This window comes from Suillus subalutaceus (assembly GCF_016647625.1).
Source record: "Suillus subalutaceus strain FC151 chromosome Unknown DFJ58scaffold_113, whole genome shotgun sequence".
Classification (NCBI taxonomy): Eukaryota; Fungi; Basidiomycota; class Agaricomycetes; order Boletales; family Suillaceae; genus Suillus; species Suillus subalutaceus.
In genome coordinates this window covers 68,090-85,921 of record NW_024540362.1, presented here as the reverse complement: position 1 = coordinate 85,921, position 17,832 = coordinate 68,090, and the positions used below count along the sequence as shown (strand labels likewise).

The 17,832-nt window shown below is 47.3% G+C and overlaps 5 protein-coding genes and 1 non-coding gene across 6 annotated transcripts; 1 reads left to right on the top strand and 5 right to left on the bottom strand.

Moving 5' to 3' along the window:
- Nucleotides 1–785: 785 nt before the first annotated feature.
- DFJ58DRAFT_907475 (Spc98 family-domain-containing protein) lies at nt 786–4,397 on the bottom strand (the record flags this gene model as incomplete). Its single annotated transcript, XM_041395063.1, has 16 exons — nt 786–821; nt 853–911; nt 958–1,384; nt 1,425–1,472; nt 1,496–1,532; nt 1,560–1,614; nt 1,661–1,742; nt 1,940–2,004; nt 2,046–2,118; nt 2,195–2,325; nt 2,346–2,531; nt 2,679–2,683; nt 2,706–2,806; nt 4,032–4,063; nt 4,111–4,212; nt 4,298–4,397. 16 exons carry the CDS (start codon nt 4,395–4,397, stop codon nt 786–788), a joined length of 1,539 nt encoding a protein of 512 aa, XP_041240080.1.
- A 686-nt stretch (nt 4,398–5,083) lies between these two features.
- DFJ58DRAFT_805520 (urea transporter) lies at nt 5,084–8,202 on the bottom strand. The gene is made up of 15 exons (XM_041391110.1): nt 7,958–8,202; nt 7,896–7,901; nt 7,678–7,847; nt 7,252–7,613; nt 6,891–7,199; nt 6,769–6,830; nt 6,532–6,740; nt 6,426–6,482; nt 6,294–6,371; nt 6,068–6,245; nt 5,876–5,952; nt 5,769–5,825; nt 5,600–5,734; nt 5,353–5,541; nt 5,084–5,307 (listed from the first exon to the last, which is right to left on the bottom strand). The coding sequence occupies exons 1-15, from the start codon at nt 8,046–8,048 to the stop codon at nt 5,242–5,244; spliced, it is 2,046 nt and encodes a 681-aa protein (XP_041240079.1). The 5' UTR covers nt 8,049–8,202; the 3' UTR covers nt 5,084–5,241.
- Nucleotides 8,203–9,561: 1,359 nt separating this feature from the next.
- Nucleotides 9,562–9,803, bottom strand: DFJ58DRAFT_731864 (uncharacterized protein; the record flags this gene model as incomplete). Its single annotated transcript, XM_041386097.1, has 2 exons — nt 9,562–9,686; nt 9,749–9,803. 2 exons carry the CDS (start codon nt 9,801–9,803, stop codon nt 9,562–9,564), a joined length of 180 nt encoding a protein of 59 aa, XP_041240078.1.
- A 1,744-nt stretch (nt 9,804–11,547) lies between these two features.
- DFJ58DRAFT_50583 (uncharacterized protein) lies at nt 11,548–12,855 on the top strand. The gene is made up of 5 exons (XM_041380730.1): nt 11,548–11,847; nt 11,980–12,102; nt 12,155–12,291; nt 12,338–12,428; nt 12,484–12,855. The coding sequence occupies exons 1-5, from the start codon at nt 11,709–11,711 to the stop codon at nt 12,711–12,713; spliced, it is 720 nt and encodes a 239-aa protein (XP_041240077.1). The 5' UTR covers nt 11,548–11,708; the 3' UTR covers nt 12,714–12,855.
- A 1,515-nt stretch (nt 12,856–14,370) lies between these two features.
- Nucleotides 14,371–14,450, bottom strand: DFJ58DRAFT_t126. The gene has a single exon. It is a non-coding gene; the product is annotated as a tRNA-Leu (tRNA).
- A 138-nt stretch (nt 14,451–14,588) lies between these two features.
- DFJ58DRAFT_805506 (YL1 nuclear protein C-terminal domain-containing protein) lies at nt 14,589–15,615 on the bottom strand. The gene is made up of 6 exons (XM_041391109.1): nt 15,537–15,615; nt 15,428–15,488; nt 15,150–15,378; nt 15,035–15,102; nt 14,906–14,977; nt 14,589–14,856 (listed from the first exon to the last, which is right to left on the bottom strand). Coding segments are annotated over exons 1-6 (492 nt in total). The 5' UTR covers nt 15,539–15,615; the 3' UTR covers nt 14,589–14,796.
- Nucleotides 15,616–17,832: the final 2,217 nt, after the last annotated feature.

Genomic DNA, 17,832 nt, shown 5'->3' with positions numbered 1-17,832 from the left:
GGGAATCACCCATCTACTAGGTCTGGCATAGTTGCAACCTCACCTACAAGTCACTTTCCTGTACTACTACATATCATGACCCCCTTATCTGATTGCTTGATTTCTGACACGTTGCCCATATAATACAATTCAGTTGTCTCATTATCTTTGCCCAAGCTACTGACCCAGGGCTCTTGCCAATAAGCTGCGATCTGGTGAAATGTCCATGTCAGGCTTCGGGAAATTAGAAATCCTACTCTGGTTCACCGGCAAATTAGCACGGCCCTCTACAGGGCCTAATTGACAGGTATAAATGATATCAAATTCACTTAAATTGACCCATAGCTCTTTGAATCTTGACCGCTAACTCGTGTGTCATCATAATCACCTTATCGAGGAACGTTCCGAACAACTATCTTCTCTTGAATGGTCTTACTACGGGAGACTACGCGTTCTTCATATCCTAAGGAATAGCATGCATATCACGCACGGCTAGAAGAACAAAATGCAACGACGACAGGACTGAGAAAGCAATAAACCTAACCGAATTTTGGGCATCGTATGCTGCTCAACCACAGCACAAGAAGAAGCAACGATACATTCTCACCTGCCAACGCGTAGTACTGCACGTAGTCCAGATGAAACTTGTACAAAATATTGTCAGCCGGGAATGCCGTGACCGCGTGAATAAAACAACACCACCTTAAACCTAGAGACAAGCAGTGTCATAATCTTACTTTCCAAATACCACACGCAGACGATGGGGCGCTCACCAGTGAATAAAGTTAGACTCAAACTTCTTATTCCTATCGTTTGTTCATCGCCTGGTCGGCGTCGCCGCTCTCTGCTGCTGCGAGCGCTCGATTAGCGCACTTGGGTGAAGGAGGTGTACAGCGCGAATATAGAGCACGTCACTGTCATGCAGAGTGCGCCTGGAGGGGCGACGATTAGTGAATGTTTGGGTCGGAGGTCGCGCACATACCCTCAGTAATTCGGCACTTGTTAACATGCATTCTTTCAGGCAAATGTCCAGAAAGTCTATGTGACCCCTCAGAAGCTGGTCTACGGTGGTTGCCTTAGCCGATTTCGTCTCTGGCGCGCACCAGTTAGGTTCAAAAACCTCGAATGTCGCAAAAGCCAGTATTTGCTGAACGAGAGCGATCATGCGAGCTCTCAAGAGTGCAACTCGCAGTCGCCACTGCTCGAACTCGAGGTGGTTGGACACGGAACGCCGCCAGGAACTTGTCTTCCGTTCTATCCACATCGATGAGAGCAACTGTTCCACATGCTTGAGAATAAGAAAACGATCAAGGACCTGATGACGCAAAACCCTTGTGACAGATGTCAAGTAAAAGAGTGAACGCGGGAATTTCACGGTGTAGTGGAGTGTAAGAGCATCAATCGCCTGCTTGGGATGAGCAAGGACGGTAGCACAAAGGCTTTACGCATATACCTAACATGGCCTTCTTGTCATCCTTCTCCCGGCCGTGATTCTTATTTGCTTTTCATCTGGCACGCCCTCGCCTTCTTCACCGCCGATGACGCCGCTTACGCTGATGACCTTGAGTAATCATTCATACAATCCGCTGCTCGCGATGCTGACTCGCACATCTTCGCGGAACGCGGCATCTTTCCCTGTAAGTGCAAGGTCGAGCAGAATCTGTAGCATAACGATACTTACCTTTCGCGGGCTTCCTCAGTTCTATGTGGGCAAGGTCTAAGAGGTGGGTGAGGAAGGATGAGGAGGCCAGGAAAAAATAACGCTTGAGAGCGGAGCAGAAGCACGAGCTGTTGATCTTGCAGGGGTACGATTCGTGTGTGTATACGCGTCTTCGATGAATTTGTAAAGCCTGAAAATACCCATGAAAAAAGACACGAGGACCCAACCCAATGGAGAAACACGCTTTTAATCTTCCATGGACAGCGACATTTTCGTTAAATCCTTCTGATCGACTTACACCTCAATTCCACATTCACGTACCACGTTAAAATATTTCCCTGCAAGTAAAAACTTGTGTTTCCAAACTCCAGAAGGGGCGGTATACAAGCGCCGCCGGGTAATCAACCTCCAACAGTACGTGGCGGAGGAACACTTGTATGCTGGCGTTTCGAAGAATGGGTCGAGCCATCCCGAAGCCACTCAGACATCAGTACACATACACCCCATTTTCTCAGACACAAAGCTCACTGTATATCACCCAATATTCGTCCATACTTCCGAAATGCCCATACTGCTCTCCTTGATACACAGCTTCTTGTATGGGTCTTCGAAACGACCCGTAGTTGTTCGTACTCGGAACATCTCAACATAGGGCATCCCTGCTGCAATTAGAAGAGTGCCGTTACCTTGACCGCGCTGGGGTCACCTGACATAGTCTGCATGCGCTCGCATATCACCGTTAACACTTCCCCACTCTTCACATTAATAGGTACATCTGATGTGCTCTTCTTCATGTCAGACAAAACGGCCTTCAGCTTTGCCACGCCACGCCAAAAGGCTTCATCTCGTGCTGCCTGCTTTGGATGAGACTCAGAAGAAGATAGAGAAGAGGCTTCGTCGTCATCGGTGGTAACCAGTTAGAGGATGAGCTGATAAATAAGGGATAGGGTATGAACTATTGGGTGGACGGCGAGGTGTTAAATGCATGTTCGAGTTGAAAGAGGAGAGTTTTATAGTCCTTTCAAGGGATAATTAAAACGATGCCTGAGCGATGGGAGAAATTGACTTTGAGCATGTCCGGATGGCAGCGCAGAGCGCATGATTGACAAGCCGAAAATCGAGGTGGCTGCAGCTCTCTACAAAAGGGGTATAGTAAAGGCTCAAGTGCTATCCGTTCCGTTGGATCTCGAAGGGACGAATCTGTAAAAAGTATGAGCGAGAACTATTAAAAGGGTGAGAGCTAAACACGAGCCTCACTGGAGCTCACTGGTCGCAGGTAATGAGACCAGAACTTGGCCTGAGCCGATACGTGGCCGTTTATTCAACTTGTTTAAACCAATTAAAACTCGACAAATTTCAGTGCTTTGTTGGGTCGGCATCCGAGTCAACGATGTTGAAGAATATGATGTTTGTTCTTGTTTGACATGAAGAGTCGTGCAGTTTACCTGCAACTTGCATGGTCTTAGCTGCCAATTGAACATCTATGGTTTAGAGTATCAAGGTTTCTGAGGCATTTTCATTACTTACGTTCTACACTGCAGGTACCTAATTTTCGCCTCGGCACTGGCAGTCCCTGATGTAGCGGAGTGGTAACGTTACTAACAGGGCACCGCACATTCATGATGTAGAATTTCTCTCATGCGAATATTTAACCGACGCGGTGGTGGCTAAATCAGCCTGAAAGGTTTAGGGTCCGCCTAATCAATTTACGACTCGGAGGACGCCCATTGCTGTAGTCTTCGAATTGCTTTGGGAATGCGAATTACAAGAGGGGTCCTCGTGTTGTCCCTCTTATCACTTTCTTGGGTGAGATCTGAACCTGCCCTATGGACTGGACCAATTCGAAGACGGCATCGATGAGAACTCGGGCTTGTGAGTGGACCTACGAAAAGGTATAAATCCCTCTTGAATATTCCAATATTGTGCATTGACGAAGTATTAGTCGCACCTCTGAACTCCGAGTCAAACTTGAACATGAAGCTTTCTCTTGTCTTCAGCGCGCTTGCATCCATCGTGGTTCTTGCTACGGCGTACCCCATGCAAGGAACCATCGCGAAACGTTCCTGTGAGTATTCATGACTCCATCACCATGCTGAGGTTGATAAGCGTAACTTGCTTCCAGACGTGGAGAAGCGCGAGGAATTTGGCGCCGATCTCTTCAATTATAACGAACGGTACTAAACTTGACGCCAGGTTCTATGCATGTTAGTTATAGCCGTATGTCTTTTTTATGTGGGAGTCATCCATCGTATCAGGTCTGGCATCGCTACAGCCTCGCCTACAGGTCACTTCCCTGTATTACTACATATCATGACTCCATTATCTGATAGCTTGTTCCAACTGATACCAAAAAATGGCTATACACCTCGAACATAACGACCACTCGACATACCATCAAAACATAGAGGTCCTCCAAAATCAAAGCTTCCTGTATCCACGGGAAGATCGTCTAACACCAATCTTATATCCACGGTTTGTCTTACCCTTTGTCTTAGGTATCGAAGCAGATGCGCCAACTCGCGAGTTCAATGGTGCGCGCAACAAAGTCTCAGTGATAAATAACGCCTCGTGGCCTGCGTGCCATCAGTACTGCAGCATGCGGGTCCGATCGGGAACTACCACGGCTTTCTTCGAGTCATGATGAGTGCACGCGAACACCTGCATCTTCGTAGATCCATCGCTCAGTTGTCTGTTTCTGCGAACAGAAGTGATAGTGGATAGTGTCTATGATCTGAATGGTCGATCGTCTGCATGTCATAATCAGTATACATACTAACAGTTAATACTGCGGGCAAAGTTAAAAAGGTAAGGCCCTTAAGACAGGGATCGAATATCAGACTCCAGCCCAGTCACCTGTGGGGAGAAGTCTTCTCATCCTATGAAGGCTTTTGAGAGGAATTATACCCGACGACTTTCTGGGCTAATGCAGTGCATGCGTCACGGTAGCGCGCCTAGTCACTAGTTACGCAAAAGGATCGCTCGGACCACCCCCGGGCCCGTGCCCCTCTAACTTTTCTCCCAGCGGTCTATGCATACTACATAAGCTAGACACATGCAGTTCCTCCTTTCCTCTGTGCTGTGCTGTTCGTCGATATCAACCCTGTTTTCGGATATCTGACATATGTAAGGACGGAACGTTTGATCCCGCGGAAGCAATTCGCCGTCTCCTATGTGTCCGTTATTCGCTTATTTCCGTGTCTACTCCTCCTTTTGCAATTGTACTCCACCTTTTCCAATGCGTATCTTCTGAGCGTCACATGCGATCACTCAAATGCTACTCCTCGGAGCCGCGAAAAAGATGGATAGGTTTGTGCGGGTGTCCCTTGATCCAGAAGACGGCGAAGTGATCGCCATCTTCATTTTCGCGCGGTCGCGCAGAAACGCACCGCATGAAGATGGTATCCATTTCATCGATACTCTCGTAGTTACTACCACTGCAGACGAAGAAACCAGTTTAGAACTTTATTGTGTCGTGTATACTGATGCATTTGTTATCTACAAATGTTTTCATACTAGGAGATGCAGGCCACCAATAACGGAAGAGTCCTGCCTACAATTATCGTCGTCGGTAAAGTTTCCAAAATCTCTTCTGTCACGGAACTTTATTCGCCAGGCTTCCTCATTGAAGATGGCGCAACAAATTTACCACTCCCAGGAGAGAAAATATCCTGCACACCATCAGATGAGCTCTAAGATAAAAATGCCGCACTTACCATGATCACCCCTCTCGAAATGAGCAGAAGCGCAGCTCTGCTCTCCCACAAGGGGTATATCACGACTGTGAACGCCGACAGGAATGCCCAAATGATACCGACTATCACCCATACAGAAAGGCCGGTAACGCTATAGACCGTCTGGGCAAAAAAGAGGGGGAGAGGGATAAGTATCATCAGTACCAAGGTCTGTGGAGCAAGTGGCTTCAGTATCTGAGCAGTTACAAGGAAACATTGAAGCACGCACAAGTACTATTGATGCCCTGGCAGCGAACTTGAATGCCTTATTTAGGCTAACTGGGTCCAGCTCGGGATCGATTTGCGCTTCATTTGTCACGGATAACACTGACACATCTTGGACTTTCTTCTCATACTCTGGTTCCTCTAGTTCGTCGTTGATATTTCTACTAGGAAACGGCGGCACCACGGTTATTAATTGCGCGAGTCAAAGTAAAATCGTAGTCATCTGGCCACTGCAGGATTGATCAGCTCATTATATCGAGGGATGAAACAATTTGCGCACAATAAGTGAAGCGGCAGTTGAGATAATAGCACCAACACCGATCGACGCAAGGTTTCCTGCGAGCATTTCGTAGTTGCCTATTAATCATTGGGTAAATTCAGCTTCACATAAGTATTGAAGTTGGCGGTCATCTAACCTCCGCTCGTCTGAACATAGTAAGGTCAAAAGCGAAACAATAGGAAAAAAAGAGACATACAGTGACATTGATAACTTTTTGATTAAGCGTAGAGGTGGTGACCAGCCAGGCAATGATACCTGCGGAAAAACCAATGAGCGAACCACTGATGCAGCCCACTTTACTAGCTTTTTTCCAGGTAATGCAAAGGGCAATTGGGCAGACAGCAGAGCCGAGGATAACCCCCATGAATGTCTGCAAACCATGTCAGGCACAATACGTAGTACGGATATAGGCACTGACGTAAAGCCAACCCATGGATACTCCAATATAGTAGAAAATAACACCGGCGATGCCCATCACAAGGGCAAAGATGACAACCTAATCACGACAGATGATAAGTAGATTAGATATGCCTGCAGGAAAAATGTTTACCCCTGCATGGCTCATACGCAGAATTTGTTGCTCTGTAGCCTTCGGATTAATATATCTCTAATCAACAGTGAACGATTTTGACGCTGAATGCCGGACAAGAACATACCACATAGACATCGTAAGTCAAAATAGAAGAGACTGCGATCAGCTCCGCACTCGTGGCACTGGTCACAGCCAAGAAGAGGACGATAAGAAGCGCAGCTGCGCCCGATTTCCCGAGCAACGTCGCAGCGGCTAGCGAAGCTGGAAGACCCTCTGAGATGTCATTTTGCGAGAGTGGCGCAAGCAAGGGAATAAAGCTGCTTGATAGTGGATCTTGTGACGAAGAGTTGGCAGCAGGCACCGCAGAAAAAAGCGACCGCAGCAAGCCCAAGCGTGGTTGAGAATACAAATGGAATAGCAAACCTAGTATGCTAGAATCAGAAACAACGGCACATGCCGGCAAAGATACGCCAAGCAACTCACCATGCCAAGCCACCAATAAGGTACGCCTTGACAGTCGTAGAAGGTCGACTGGCAATAGCACGTTGCCAATATGCCTGGTCCTGGAAGACAGTTGCAAAATTGCCAATGAGGTTGATAACACCGAAGATCAGGCCGTTTTCGGAGCGGAGGGTGAGGTACGAGCCGCCAGCATTACCGACTACGGGTGAGATCTGGGATACCTCACTCAATAGATAGTGCATGCGACTGATGGAACCAATGTAATCCGAGGTTGCATATACGGTGAATACAAACGTCAAGATGATAGCAAAGAGGACGGTTGTATGTGTACTGAAAATGAAAGCATGAGTCAGGGAGCATGGCATGTACGACATCCACATACTAATCGCAAAGCAGTGTGGAACGCATTCCACCAACGACAACATAAATGGCAACACCCAGCGGGATGAGGAAACACGCAGCAATCGTGCTCATCCCAGTCAAACTCGTCACAGTGGCCGAACCACCCAAAACAAGCATTGAGGACACGATCAAGTTTGTCGCAATACCGAAAACCATGAAAATAAGATGCGCTGTAGTTCCCCACCGTGTTGCAACAATCTCAAGCCAGGTGTGTGCATAGGGAGCATTGAGCTTTAGCTTCGCAGCAAGCTGCGCAAACAAGAGGACCTGTACTGTCGCACCTGCGGCATACCACCATGGCCCCGCAATGCCATATCTATAAGCGATCGCACTAGATTGGAGCTAAGCGACATCACCCGGACCCCGCTAAGCCACATGCGGATATGGATGTTGAATATGGACATACTAGTGTTGCTGCCCACGTCCAAGCAGAGACAATGCCAGAGGCAATAAGCCCAGGCTTCACTGAGCGCGAAGCAGACGAAAACTCCTCAGAATCTTTGGGGGAGACACCTGTGTAGCGTGCCTGCATAGCAGTTAAACACACCATGAAAGCACTGAAGAACAATCCGATCCCTGGATATCTTCAGCAAATGACAGAGGATAGATTGCAATGTGTCTTACCGATGACTGACAATGATATTGGAGGTCAGTGTTTGAAATATGTGAATCAGAAACCAACTCACCGACGCCATAGCCTGCGCCTTGGGGGAGAACTTCACTGGTCGACATGGGAGCAAATGTGTTCAGAATGAAGCTAGACCTTACCTGATTCATTTACAGTTCATTTATATATTGCACCTCTTATCACTGACACCCGAAACACAGCCAAATAAGAGTCCGCGACAGATTGCCACTCAAATCGGGGAGCACATTGATAATATGCATCGGGATATCGTGTGTCAGGTGTGAGAGGACGCCGCGCGGGTCAACATAGGGAGCTAATTCACACAAATGTCTACAAATTGTGCAATGAACTCAGGGCCGCGGCATTTCTTACGTAACTTTGATAAAGGCAAATATTCCCCAGTGATTCTTTGCCGCCTTCTCTTTTTTGCTTTTCATCACATCCTCAGAGTGGGAAATAATGTCAGTGGATACGAACGACTACGCGTTGTAAATCATCGACAACCATCTATCGCACTGTGGCAAACATCTCAGAGATTACAGTTGGAAGTATATAATGAAGAACTATATTTGCGGAGGAATAAGGCTGCATTTCACGCAGAGTGTAGAACATGTATAATCGGTTCAATGCTGAACGTTGAACGTTCAACAACGGCGTGTTTTCGAACAGATTTACCATGCAATTCAGAGTCACGAGAGCAGTCTTTCTTTGTGGAGGGTCGACCAGGACGAGGAAAGACTTTTGGTGGAAGCATTATCCTCCGCATTGCGAGCACACGGAGACAACGTGTTGATCGTCGGCAGCAGTGTGCAATCGCGTATGACCGTGGACGCACAGGAGCCTCACCACATGTTCGGAATACCTGTCACTGATGTGACGCCGTTAATCTTCACTCCAAAATACAACCATTTTCACTACACGCCGATCTCATTCGAGAAGCAGCAGCTATTATCTGCAATGGACGGTGAATCGCAAACAGTTTCCTTTGAGGCTAGCTTACGCGACTATACTTTCAATGGCTGCCAAGGTCTCACGCTCTCTTGCACAGTTTTGGATCTCGGAATTGATCCTTTTGCTCATGATCAGCTATATATTGCATTGTCCCGCATCAAAAGCTATCGAGATATGCTGTGCTTATCTTCAGGAGCAATCAAGGAGAAAGATGGCGCAAATATAGTGTACAAATGTAGTCGACCAAAGGTCACCGTTTGTATGCACGATCATTGAGTAACTTATCACAGTAACTTATCATGGTGCGATCTCATGCCGCAAGATACATCATGTACTGATGAGGGAAAAGAAGGTCGATCGTATCCCCCAGTGACTTCGGATCGATCAGCATGCTGGACAGCCCAGTTCATGACGTTTTCAAATTTCCTGCGTGCATGATGGGGTTTGAAATTTGAAGTTAGGGTTTCGGGTGGTTCTTTACCCAATCATCGCGATATCGGCATCACACATGATAGAACTGCCTGATCAGTTCGACGCAGTCATAATATACCATGAGCAGGACGTAAGGAGGGAAATTTACCGAGATGCATTCGAACTACCGAGAGGTCCCGCTGGAATCAGGGATCCAACCTGTAATGATCGCGCCAAGAGTATTTGCGAAGGAAGTTCTACTCAAACGTGACCGGGCTCTACGTGTACCAGACGACGCAGTTAGGGATTGACTTTCAGTGATGCCATGAAACCTCCACCGTTGCTTTGTGGATACTTGACCTTCTCTGGTAGATCCACTTCTCCAGCTTTACGTAGGTCATCAATCATGACACGGATTGGTGGCACTGTGATTTCATGGAAGTGAATAACGACCGACAGTACAATGGAATAAAATTGAATGCCATACCATCATCAGAAATCCTTGCCAAAGCAGCGTCGAGTTCTGGGGGGAGGAGGGCCATGATAGTCGGGAGCTTCGGGAGGTCCACCATTAATACGATAGATAGAAGGAAAATCGGCGGTTCCATTGAACCTTATAATAACAGGCTCGCCAGCAACACTTGCTGGAGCTGCAATTGGTCAACATTTTGACCATCTAGCGCCATCTGACTACTCACAGTATACAGAAGGCGTGCTTATCCATAGCGTGAAGGAGAACACGGGTGACTATAAGCGAACCAATGCTTAACCAAAGCCACAGGCTATGAAATTCTGAATGCGAGGTTTGAGGTGAGGTTTTGCACCGGACCTGTCTACGTCACCAAAGATTGTCCCCTCATCAACATCGACAACATCAGTAGGAGAGTGTGGAGAATCCTGAGCCATGCTGGCTCCTGCGGTTAGCAGCTACGTCTACTGCTCAGAGCTGATTCGTACGAAAGCCGGCGAGATACTACGTGCAAATGTTTCACTGTGTTGTTGATGTGGAGGATGAATATCAAGATATCATGTTGTAAACGCGTTGCAGCCTGTTTTGAGAGCTGGTACCGACAATGCAACAACTTGAAACGTGTAATGAAGAAAGATGACACACTTCTCAAGGTCGCTACTCACCAAACGCATTGAAATATGTTGTTTCAATGTCGTTTCGATCATCTTCTGTGGGAAGGGGATTTGGTGGCGCTAATACATCCTTTCCAGCTTCATTCAACCTCGACACTGGTTCAAGCTAGCGGAGTTGATGACACCAGCAACTGACAACTGGGCAACGAGTCCCCATTGTGACTCAGAACGACAGTTTTCAAGAGGCAATTGAAGGCTTTTAAGTAGCTATGACTCACGACACATCGAACTTGCTGGCCTCCTGATGTGCTCGAAGACGACTGATGATCTGCGGATTTCTGCGACCACTGGCGACAGCGCTCTACAAACGGTCTTAGCCTCTTAGGATTGTGTCTGGAGCTGCAAAGCGCCAGCGTGGTTGAGTTTGGCAACTGAATCCGAATTCAAACAATCACTTACGAACAATACTTGTACCTTGTAGCTTGGGTATTAGGAGCAGGTGTCACTGTCAGTGGCACAATGAGAATATACATTGTCCGTGCAACGAGTTACGAGTACAAGCACCAGAATCAGCCTCCGTGCGGCCGGAGTGCCGAACGGGATCCGAAAGGGCTGCAAGAATCTCACCTTATGTAGGACTGTCAATTTTCCGGTCCGAACTGGCCATGATGCCATGCGGGGGATTCGTGCCGTTTGACGGCAACTGCTCTAGCGACGTGGTTGCTTATCGTGCCTCATTCTGATTGCTATCGACACATCCTCCTGTACTTATACTAGTAGTAGTTAGGCTTCATCTTTTAACCACCTCTTGGGACTACAGTCTCGGACTGCAATCCTCACCCATTCGACCGTCAGTGTTTTCACATGAAGTGCAAAGATTACAAGCACCAAATCGGAGTATGTATAACTACTGGAACGAAGATGGACATCTGATTCTGAAGATCTGAAGCCCCACCCGAGCTTGCTCCGGACCACGTGACTCCACTCAAGGCCACCCAGGCGAGTGAAATAGCAATGAGCTGGCGTCTCCACCAAAGATGAATCATGTTCCTCGAGCACGATGAATTTCAACGTATATGGGCCACCCGAAAACTGATTATCAGTCAACACTGGTGCCTAGAATCCGGTACCGAAATTGACTTCTTGTCACAATGTGTCGGTTGCAAGTATGTTATGCCAGCTCATTAAGATCTGATAACACAGGATAGCGGAAATTTCAAGCAGGATCTTAGTTCAGATCCAACTTGAATTGTTGTCACTTTTAGGTCTCCGAGGTCCACAGGCCGTATGTTGCAAGTGCTTCAAAGTTTCGTCCTGCCTGTCCGATTCATATCCAACTGATACCTCTTCTCCCTCCGTACGTTATGGGCAAGAAATATTCTGCTCAGTATTATCCTGTCAATGGAGCGGACGACGAGGACGGGAAGCTTCTCTATAGGGGTACAGAAACCAGACCTCATTCGAAGGCTCGCTTCCTTCACGTGTCGCTATGGCTCATACATGGTGTGTTGATATCCGTAACGTTACTCTTCTTCACGCTATGGGTACGGGCACCTTCGAAGGATGACATACTCTTGTACTGTACGTGGACAGACGGGATGACAGAAATGCCTTCCTGACCCATCACAGCTCCAGGAAATAAGGCTATTGAATCCAAAGGCATTGTAAGATTCAACGGAAGTTGGGATCATCGTTCGGTATATCGCGGCAATCCGTCTCCAGATCTCGATGTAGCTTGGAATAGAGTAACTGCCGATGGTTGCATATCTTTGTGCCTATCGAGGTAATTACTGATTAACAAACTTTTCAGGGCGGTTTATGTCTATGACGCTCGAACAACTACTCAAAACAGGGGAAGAACCTGCCCCATTCATGGCTAGGTATCCGGAAGAGTACAGCGGAAATTATTTGGCGAGTGTAGAGGTCATTCACCAGCTCCATTGCATAGTCAGTCGTAACAAGAGGCCACTCGATCTTTACTCACCCCTTATAGAACATGGTTCGCCAATCCAGCTGGGGTGACCATTACTTGGCAGACGATCCTGACTTCATCCTATCCCCTGACGGATGGCGCATCCATCTGGGTTAGCATACTGTTACCTCCCAGCCTACATCCTGCCTGCTAATGCTGTACATCAGATCACTGTCTCGAATTTGTCAGACAGGTCATTATGTGCCGTTCTGATGTAACAATGGTTACTTATGATTGGGTTGAGGGACTTGACGACCCATACCCAAACTTCAACGTTCCTCATCAATGTAGGGACCTCGAAAAGATCTTGGATTGGGTAGATGATCATCGTGTTTACATCCCTCAGTCAAAGTTGATCCGCCAAGAGGGTAATGTTGACCTTCCTTCCCCCCCTTGATTGTGTTCTCGACCCATAGAGGATCCACAGGGGGAATGACAGCACATCACGAATGTAACTACAAACACGTATAACTTTTCTATAAGCCGAGTTCCATAGTGCTTATAGGCTGTCGCACAATAAAATCCCATCTAATTTGATATCTTGAAAAGTCGAAGGCAGTCAGGACTTCTACTGAACAAGGTAGTTCTACGACCATCGGAAGAACTTTTGACAGCGGTCGTAGTTAATATCTCTCTCCAGATGGACACAAATCGGATTTAAAAAGGTATACATTGTGTACCACGGGGCATGACCCCAACTGACCATAAATTAACAAAGACATAAAAAAACGTCCGTCATGGTAGCCCGGGCCCGCTCCTTCGGTATGCAAGCAAATGTCCGGATGTACAGAAGTTCGAATTCCCGCACTCGTGGCGGGCTGGAGTGGAGTGCCGATTGAAATTTTGGACAAGTAGATTGAGTCCTGGCGGACTGGTACTAGAGGAAAGGCAGTGCAAGTATGAAAGGGCGTGCTTGATGATAGCAACGTACATCGGACACACAAAACGCTTCTGTATACCATAGTCATCTCATCCTCACAGGGTCGCGCGTCTAAAACAGCCGGCGGGAACGGCGGACTGGTGGGGGCACGCCTTACACCAGGGTATTCGCGGACCCAGAGATGCGTCGGGGACACCGGGGGTCCCCTAGACTAGATAGTATTGTCCTCCATAGAGTGTAGCTCTCCATAGGACAGAAAAATTGAATCAACAAAAAAACGTACATCGGCTAGTAAGTCGAATTACTGGTATTTAAGCCCTCGATCGAGCTTCCCAGTGGTCAGGTAAAATTTTTGAAAGCCACCAACTTTGGACCTACAAATATTCCTGATAAGTAATGATATGAAAGAGAGCCCTTCGGATAGAGGGCACCTATCGACATACTGTTCCAGTACATACGATGAAGCAGGAAACAATACCAAGGGCGTGCAGGCCGACGACTTATCGCGCCAGGTGATCAGGATGCAGTCTCGTATATATCATAATATATTTACATTGTTAGTAGTGTATCCACACTAAATATAGAAAGAAAAGACTTGCCTAGAGAAGCGCAAAGGGTGCGAACGTGCCATTGGCATAATCGTTTGCCAGACGATAGCGCACATACATTAGCGCTCGCCGATGTGTCGTAGGTTGGCCGTGGTTTTGACTGTTTGGCGTAGGGAAATTGCTGGAGGCTTTTAGATGGTGAGGTGTGTTTGCCGGTGTGACGAAAAGAACCTTGACACAAAGGTTGCGTTACACGAACACCCTCGTAGAAGCCCTAATGAGCGTTGGGTGTTGGATATCGGATCTTCATCACTGAAAACTAAGATGCGTTACCAACCTTTATATCTACCTTATAATGGTCGTAATACCTGCAATCACATAAAATATGGCGAGTAGTCAAATAATGTTATATCTGCCTTTAAACACCTACTAGCATGGCCGCATGCTGTCTCATAATCAGTGTTACTACTCTCTACTTACAACATCCTCAGTACGGGAAAGGCGCGCGACAAGGAGTAAGCATATTTCTGCCTCCCATGAGCTCACACGCTGAGCTCGGCTCTTGTTGGAATTAGGAGCCGATCTGATGCCAAGTTGAGCCCAAAAAAAGGTAGGACAAAACTTATTGACTGGAGCGTGATTCGAACACGCGCCCTTTCGGACTAGATCCTGATTCTAGCGCCTTAGACCACTCGGCCATCCAGCCCTATATCAGTCCGCCTTTGCGAATATCATGTATTCAATCTGTTGGTTGTCATTTATGGCGAGGCGCCTTTCTTTACTAAACGATGATAAACAATCTCTCACCGACGTGCATGATTAGAATTCACAGAGAATCACTTACCAAGGAAACAAGTCATTTATTTGAAGAAAAGTCGCACATTTAATCTCTATATCCCAAACAGGTGCAATGCGAGCTCAAGCGAACAATTGTGCATCCAAGATAGCCATGTACACCCGGGCATGGGATTTACTAGAGCCACTATTGCATAGCAGTCGGTGCCGCAGTGGGAATGATGATGAATCCATTTTAAGGGATATCAATAGGCTATCTATCGGACGACGGGATTTACGCCCCTTGCAGCCAAATAGTCCTTCGCCGCGCTTGGGCTCTGCGAGACGATTTGAATTAAATTTAAACGGGAGATAGCAACTCCTTACAAGGTTCTTAATAAGTTCATAAACGCTCTTGTCATGATACCTCAGTCCAGTCCGAGGATCGGTATATGGTGCCTAGTGATTTAACATCGACAAAATATCCTTCCTCGCAGAAAACGGGTGAACACTGACCTCCAGCCCTGTAATATCGCAGTAGTGTCTTTGTGGCAGAACAGATGGTGGTGCTTCTATCGATAGGTCTAAAAGAATCAGTTCCGACTGCATGGAAAACCCATGTTCAACTCACAAGTTGAGATCTCCTCATCCGCCTCAACAAGCTCTTTCTTCACTTCACAAACATCCATCGCCTGACTATCTCTCTCTTGTCTCCGCCTCTCCCTTTCAACGCGTTCTTTCTCCCGTTCCTGACCTAGAACGGTTTTCAAGTTCTTGGTTCGACGATTCGCATTTTTGGTGTAATTAGGATTCTTGAACGGACGAGGGCTATGCAGGTATGACAGTTGCTCGGCGAGAGTCTAATACTCTGTATTGAGCGACCATATTGAGTGACAAAATGGCACGAACAGGCGTATGAGTGGTGGAACCGTCATTCGCGGCCTTCTTCCTAGTTGTACCTTTGGGTGGCCTGTAGGTTCAACATTAAACCACCGATAAATTCATCATAATGCCCTACATCGAATATGCTTCAACAATGCAGGTAGTACGTCGCTTTGAAGCGGTGGTGTTTGCAAAGGTTTTGAGATGAACTTGGGAACTTACGGTAGTCAATGAGCGAGAAGCTTAGTCAGCACATAATGTTAAATGCACACTCAGAGGACCCGCACATACTTTGGCAGCGAGAAAGTTGACAGCTCATACATGCAAGGAAAACTCGCAGAACATATCGTACACTACTAGTCACCGATAACGCCGAGAACGAAACAGGTGAGGCAACCACTGAAGTTGTCACCACTACTGACAGGTCAGCTTTCTTGTTGGATGGGCCTCGTTCATGTTTTTTCTTTACAGATCTGTCCCTTCGAGACCTAACGGAACAGAAAGTGCCCCGATTACGATAATGATTTATCTTCCTCATCTTCTTCTGAGTCTGATCTAGAGCAGGCAGCACGAGATGAAGCCCTTGGGGTGGCGGGGCAAAGCTGAAGGCCGTTTTGTCTGACATGAAGAAGAGCACATCAGACGCACCTATGAATGAAGGGTGGGGAAGTACTGGTGGTGATATACGAGCGCATGCAGACTATGTCAGGTCACCCCACTGCGATCAAGGTATATAACACTCTTCTAACTGCAGCAGGGGTGTCCTATGTTGAGATGCTCCGAGTATCGACAACTAGGAGTCGTCTCGAAGACCCATACGAGGAGCTGTGTGTCAAGGTGAGCAAGTTCATCAGTACGGGCATTTTGGAAGCGGATTACACGGGTTCTCGGCGCTCGCCTGCGTCGACCCATGCGTTTGATATGGTTTTCTTCATCCGTTGCACCATATACTGCACCCAAGATCGATAGGACCGTTTCCCTCTTTCCTTAGTTCTTGCTCCTCAACAAATTGAGAAGGAGAATGAGCATCTAGATGTGCAACTTGAAACAGCGCAGTTCTAGAAAGCGTTTGCACCAGAGCTTTCTCCTAAGCTTCTCTAGGACGTATATTTGAGGATTAGCTTGTTTGTTTACGAGACAATATATGATGCGATATCGAGACCAATGCAATGCAAATTTCTAGGGATCTCACGCGGGTGTTGTCAAGGCGTGAAATGAAAACATCCCGTTCTTCGTAGTTACAATATCTCCAGCATCCTGACGTCCATCATGCCATCAACAGAAGCCATGCACCTGGCTTGTGCGATGATATTGTTATCCGAAGCGATTCTCTTATACTCCTCACCCCACTATGGGATAACATGACCCAACTGAAGTACTTCGCGACCACTTCTTCGATGAGCTCCGTTTGAACGGGCGCATGCATCACCAATGAAGGGAAAAGCTCTTTATACTCTGTGCTCTTCGTGAAGCCATTGATCTGTGCATTTCGATCACATATGTTCCCAGTGATAGTGTCGATTAGGCGAAGTGGAGCGTTTTTCAGTTGGGCATGAATGGCTTGTTGAATAGCATATTCTACTTCAGATCGACTGACGTATTGCTGGTGTAGCTCTGCAAAATATATGTCATCTTCAAGTCGGTGCTTGAGTTGTTTGGGGCTTACGTCGTGTCCGTGGGTCGGATGCATCGTCCAACAGGGTGAGCATAATTGTAAAGGCCTCGAATGCATCATCATAGCGCTGTGCTCCATGAAGAGCTGCATGCTTCAGTTCATACCCAAGATAAGACGAAGGGTTGAGCTCAACGACCTGCGCACATCATCACAAATGTTAAAACAACGAAGGGTATCGTCCGCACCTTGTCCGCGTCCGAAAGGGCCTCCACATAGAGGTTTTGGCCCAACTTCACCTTACTGCGGTGCGCAAAGTATGAGGAATCTGTCCCGAGTGTTGTAGAAAGTGTGTTCTTGATGGACCAGAGCTGAAGATTCCCGTCAATGTCACCACTCGCGAGTAGTTCTCCGTTGGGAGAGATGGCGACGCAGCAAACACGTGTGGTGTGTTCGAATGGCTGTCCTATCTGCCTGTGTAATTTCGTGCTCCACAGGCGCACAGTCTTATCATGCGAGGCAGTGGCAATGAAGGAGCCATCAGAAGAGATGGCAAGGGAGTAGATTTCGTCAGTGTGACCAGTGCAAGGTTGACCGATCTGGGTCTCATTCGGCGAGTCCCAAAACCTGATTGTTTTGTCGTCTGATGCAGAGACAAGTTGCTGGCCGCCAGGCAACCACACAATGCATCGAATGGAACCTTCGTGACCCCGAGGGCTGAACAGAGGCTCGGCGTTATCCACGCGCCAAACCTTAATTGAATGCAATGATCCGGATGCTAATTTTAGTCCATCTGGGCTGAAGGCACAAAACACTGCAC

Bases quoted from the DNA above. Each gene is read 5' to 3' on its own strand.
- DFJ58DRAFT_805520 (XM_041391110.1), bottom strand. From the start codon at position 8,048: ATGAATCAGGTAAGGTCTAGCTTCATTCTGAACACATTTGCTCCCATG. The intron at 5,735-5,768 runs GTTTCCTAGTAG...GACGAACTAGAG, and splicing joins TTAATAACCGTGGTGCCGCC to GAACCAGAGTATGAGAAGAA. The intron at 5,542-5,599 runs GTGCGTGCTTCA...CTTGCTCCACAG, and splicing joins CCAGGGCATCAATAGTACTT to ACCTTGGTACTGATGATACT.
- DFJ58DRAFT_50583 (XM_041380730.1), top strand. From the start codon at position 11,709: ATGGGCAAGAAATATTCTGCTCAGTATTATCCTGTCAATGGAGCGGAC. The intron at 12,103-12,154 runs GTTGCATATCTT...CAAACTTTTCAG, and splicing joins GAATAGAGTAACTGCCGATG to GGCGGTTTATGTCTATGACG. The intron at 12,429-12,483 runs GTTAGCATACTG...GCTGTACATCAG, and splicing joins CGGATGGCGCATCCATCTGG to ATCACTGTCTCGAATTTGTC.
- DFJ58DRAFT_805506 (XM_041391109.1), bottom strand. The intron at 15,103-15,149 runs GTGAGTTGAACA...TGATTCTTTTAG, and splicing joins GGATGAGGAGATCTCAACTT to ACCTATCGATAGAAGCACCA. The intron at 14,978-15,034 runs GTCAGTGTTCAC...TTAAATCACTAG, and splicing joins GCGATATTACAGGGCTGGAG to GCACCATATACCGATCCTCG.